Below are 5142 nucleotides of genomic sequence, written 5' to 3' on the forward strand. Positions count from 1 at the left end.
CGGAGCTCACCTCTCCTACTCCGTCCACGTGCCTCTGAATGCTTGCGATGCCTTCATTTCTGTAGAGACTTCAATTCCGTGCCTCCGGCCCCTATAGTAACACACGCCGGTGGCTCTAGAGACTGCAAACCTGTGCCTCTCTAACTGTGTATTCCGAACCATGCCACTCCTCCCACTCCTCAAGAAGTCGCGCTTGTGTGCACAACTAAACTGTACTTAGCGTAAAAAGACTTCTTTGTATTTTGTTGTTTTTAGAGTAAAAAGCAACATTACTACTTCAAAATCACATGATTGCTGAATAAACATAGTACTTAGCAAGCTAAATAACTTATTCAATCACATAAACAAACTACAAACTTGACATAAGCAAACTTGTTTAACCTGATACAGATGACATTAGAAACTGCTTCGTTCTAACAGAAGTAAACTACGAACCTAAAAACAATAGAAAGGACAAGCAGAAACACAAGCAACTCCACGACCAGTTTTCTATGTTTTCGTCACTAGTAGCCGTAGTAAGGATCGTCATAATTCTTCTCTGCCTCTTTTGCACTCTCCAGACCTTCTCTGATGTTCTCAATTCTCTTCCACGACTCGTAGGCGGCGTACGCATCTATCGCTGCATACTCGATGAGGTAATTTGGCAGTGGGCTGATCCCCCACAGTTTATGGTCTTCAACCCTGTCAATCTTATCCTTCATCTGTTTGTAGAATGGGTGGATCACACTCCCTGCAACATCATCCAAAGAGTGGTACCTCTTTCTTCCCTTGAACGGAACTCTCCATTTGCGCTGGATGTCGATGTACTTGTCGGGGTTGATCTCCAAACCAGATCTTCGCAGCATCTCTTTGTCACCTTCAATACTGAAGCTGGCAAAGGTGTAGAACCTGTCCTCCTTCAGGAACGGGCGCAGGCTATTGGGCCTGCAAGGGGGATGACACATTTAAGGTGGATCCATCAAGTATCCATCAAGTACATGCTTATATAGTACGTATAATTCATGGACGAAAAAAATTCAGAAACTGCTATGCAAAGTTCAGAAATAAAATACAAGCACAACATGTTATTTTTATTTTTGGTATTTACACTTGAATCAATGACCTATCTACTTCTTAGCCACGTTAACACATAAATTTGAGAAACTGAACTACACTAGAACATCAAACATAGAAACTACACTAGAACAGAAAGTACACTAGAACATCAAGTTCAGAAAATAATCTCGTACATCAAATTCATAAATTAATCTAGTGCATCAAATACATAAACTGATCTAGTGAGTCAAGTTCAAAATCTATTCTGCTACATCTACTTCAGAAACTTCACTGATACATCAAGTCAATAAACCAATTTAATCAAATTTCAGGGTGAAAAGCTAATTAAACAGAAGCATCGAGAGGTCGAAACTGTAGGATGGTTCACCATTTTGTTGCCGCGGTGATGTGGTATACCAGACAGAGTTCCTCCACGCATGACTGCAGAACCGCTGCCCTCTGCGGAGGTTCGTCTTCCCTGGTATACTCGACATCAACGCCGATGTACTGAGGGTACAAGCCGCAGACCCTCTTCAGGATCCTGCTGATCATCTTGTCGGCTTCGTCAGGATTGCTGGTGCATACGACAACCAGCTTTTCCTTGCCATGGATGTCAACCTCCTTGAGGTGCCTTTTGTAGTCGTGCTTCTGACCGGGGACCTGAGCGTCGTCGACCTCGGTGCTCTGGTCGGACGTCTCACCACGGGGACGCTTGGCAGATGGTTCCTCCGCCATTACGCTCCTCTAGCGATGGCGGCCTTGACACAGAGATTGTGAGGAGTTGCTAGTTGAGATGGAGCAGCAATAGTGTTTTCGGAATTGAGCGGCTATGGAAGCGCAGTTGCCCTTTTGTGGGAAGGTTTGGGTCGTGGAGGAGGCGGTTGGACGCGGCCTCGTCGTGGTAGTGAGGGCGGTAGACATGCGCTCGCCGTTGCTGTGCATCGGGGCAACCGCCAAGTGGCAGTGCTCGCGGTTGCCGGGAAAAAGCAACCGTCAAATCGTCTGATTAAGCACGTAAGAAATGTTTTCCCATAAACCATTTAAGCACACACTGCAGTGGCACGCTTAGATAGTGTGCACTCCGTTCAGATACTGAGCACGTACTATGTTGAACTGCTCGCACCTTTCCTGACGCACGCCGCTACTACCACACGACCAATGCTGCACAGACTTCACACATGTGGACCCACAATCGATACTCTCTGAGTACTATTCACACCGATGCCTCTACTACCACACTTCCCGACGCATCACTCTCACGTGCCCGTGGTGACACACGCTCGTAACTCTAAAGACTTCACAACCGTGGCTCTCTGAGTAAGTCTTCGGATGCATGCCCCTGCCACCACACATTTGTGCATCCACAGAGTTGATACCAGTGCCTCTATAATTCCAACGTCGGTGCCTGTAGAGCCTGGTGTTCCGTGCCTCACACGTCTATTAAGATGCTATAGCGAACAAAAAAACAAACCCAGGCGGCACGAATCTTGATGCTAAAATCAGACCGTCGAAGATTACAGACGGTTCCATCATTTCCATCTCTCCCACCTCCACTACTCTCTTGCTTCCTCTCTTCCACAGTAAATCTCGAAACATTCCGCACTCATACAAGGTCTCCTCCTAGGTTCAGTACACGGGCCCAAATTTGAAGTAGAGTTCCCCTCACAAAACAACCGCCATCGCGCTTCGCCAACCACCCTCCCACTTCGAGATACACACCGTCAAACGGTGCGCCCAACAACACAAAGTACCCACCCGACGGCGACGAAGCGAGGACTTCAACACCGCCGGCGGATAATACGTCTCCAACGTATCTATAATTTTTTATTGTTCCATGCTATATTATATTCTGTTTTGGATGTTTAATGGGCTTTATTATACACTTTTATATTATTTTTGGGACTACCCTATTAACCGGAGGCCCAGCCCGAATTGCTGTTTTTTTTGCCTATTTCAGTGTTTCGCAGAAAAAGAATATCAAACGGAGTCCAAACGGAATGAAACCTTCGGGGACGTGATTTTTGGAACAAACGTGATCCAGAGGACTTGGAGTCTACGTAAAGAAATCAACCAGGTGAGCACGAGGCAGGGGGCGTGCCTCCCCCCAGGCGCGCCCTCCACCCTCGTGGGGCCCATGTTGCTCCACCGACATACTTCTTCCTCCTATATATACCCATGTACCCTGGAAACATCAGGTACGGAGCCAAAACCCTATTTCCACCACCGCAACCTTCTGTGCCCATGAGATCCCATCTTGGGGCCTTTTCCGGCGCTCCGCCGGAGGGGGCATTGATCACGGAGGGCTTCTACATCAACACCATAGCCTCTCTGATGATGTGTGAGTAGTTTACCTCAGACCTTCGGGTCCATAGTTATTAGCTAGATGGCTTCTTCTCTCTCTTTGGATCTCAATACAAAGTTCTCCTTGATTCTCTTGGAGATCTATTCGACGTAATCTTCTTTTGCGGTGTGTTTGTCGAGACCGATGAATTGTGGGTTTATGATCAAGTTTATCTATGAACAATATTTGAATCTCCACTGAATTCTTTTATGTATGATTGGTTATCTTTGCAAGTCTCTTCAAATTATGAGTTTGGTTTGGCCTACTAGGTTGATCTTTCTTGCAATGGGAGAAGTGCTTAGCTTTGGGTTCAATCTTACGGTATCCTTTCCCAGTGACAGCAGGGGCAGCAAGGCACATAGTGTATTGTTGCCATCGAGGATAACAAGATGGGGTTTATATCATATTGCATGAGTTTATCCCTCTACATCATGTCATCTTACTTAAAGCATTACTCTGTTCTTATGAACTTAATACTCTAGATGCATGCTGGATAGCGGTCGATGTGTGGAGTAATATTAGTAGATGCAGGCAGGAGTCGGTCTACTTGTCGCGGACGTGATGCCTATATACATGATCATACCTAGATATTCTCATAACTATGCTCAATTCTATCAATTGCTCGACAGTAATTTGTTCACCCACCGTAATACTTATGCTCTTGAGAGAAGCCACTAGTGAAACCTATGGCCCCCGGGTCTGTCTTCCATCATATTAATCTCCCTTCAACAAGCTATTTCTGGCGCCGTTTATTTTTCTTTCTTTACTTTTAGTCTTTATTATAAAAGTACCAAAAATATTATCTTATCATCTCTATCAGATCTCACTCTCGTAAGTGACCGTGAAGGGATTGACAACCCCTTTATCGCGTTGGTTGCGAGGTTCTTATTTGTTTGTGTAGGTGCGCGGGACTTGAGCGTGGTCTCCTACTGGATTGATACCTTGGTTCTCAAAAACTGAGGGAAATACTTACGCTACTTTCCTGCATCACCCTTTCCTCTTCAAGGGAAAACCAACGCAGTGCTCAAGAGGTAGCAAGAAGGATTACTGCCGCCGTTGCCGGGGAGATTCGCGCCAAGTCAAGTCAAGATTTGACTGCCAGCAACGAGCCATTTTTGGCCATGAGAATTTCCATTGATGAGGGCAAAGAAAGAACCGCTAGGATGCGTGCTAAGAAAGATTGCTTTGTGAAAGCGTGTTCTTCTAGTTTTTGTGAGAATAAAGATGAAGATCTAAAAGTTATTGATGTGTCCCCTATTAAATCTTTGTTTTGCAATATGGATCTTGATAATGACGGTACTGAATATGAGCCACCTTTACCTAGAAGGCGTTCCAAAAATTCGGAGTCTTTAGATCTTGATGTGAAATTTGGTAAAAGTGGGATTGAAGAAGTCAAAACTTTAGATATCAATGAACCTACTATTTTGGATCTCAAGGAATTTAATTATGATAATTGCTCTTTGATAGATTGTGTTTCCTTGTTGCAATCCGTACTAAATTCTCCACATGCTTATAGTCAAAATAAAGCTTTTATTCTAAACATATCGTTGATGCTTTGATGCAATCTTATGAAGAAAAACTTGAGTTGGAAGTTTCTATCCCTAGAAAACTTTATGATGAGTGGGAACCTACTATTAAAATTAAAATTAAAGATCATGAATGCTATGCTTTGTGTGATTTGGGTGCTAGTGTTTCCACGATCCCAAAATCTTTGTGTGATTTGCTAGGATTCCGTGAATTTGATGATTGTTCTTTGAACTTGCACC

The 5142-nt window shown here is 44.4% G+C and overlaps 1 protein-coding gene across 1 annotated transcript; it reads right to left on the minus strand.

Annotated features, from left to right (window-relative positions):
• Positions 1–503: 503 nt before the first annotated feature.
• Positions 504–1770, minus strand: LOC141040798 (uncharacterized). The gene is made up of 2 exons (XM_073506917.1): positions 1424–1770; positions 504–924 (listed from the first exon to the last, which is right to left on the minus strand). The coding sequence occupies exons 1-2, from the start codon at positions 1768–1770 to the stop codon at positions 504–506; spliced, it is 768 nt and encodes a 255-aa protein (XP_073363018.1).
• Between the last annotated feature and the right edge of the window lie 3372 nt (positions 1771–5142).

The sequence above is a fragment of the Aegilops tauschii genome, chromosome 2, assembly GCF_002575655.3.
Source record: "Aegilops tauschii subsp. strangulata cultivar AL8/78 chromosome 2, Aet v6.0, whole genome shotgun sequence".
NCBI classification, from domain to species: domain Eukaryota; kingdom Viridiplantae; phylum Streptophyta; class Magnoliopsida; order Poales; family Poaceae; genus Aegilops; species Aegilops tauschii.

What these genes read in the sequence shown, in the direction of transcription:
- LOC141040798 (XM_073506917.1), bottom strand. Translation starts at nt 1,770, where the DNA reads ATGGCGGAGGAACCATCTGCCAAGCGTCCCCGTGGTGAGACGTCCGAC. An exon ending in ATCACCGCGGCAACAAAATG is followed by an intron (nt 925 to 1,423) that starts GTGAACCATCCT and finishes TCCCCCTTGCAG; the next exon opens with GCCCAATAGCCTGCGCCCGT.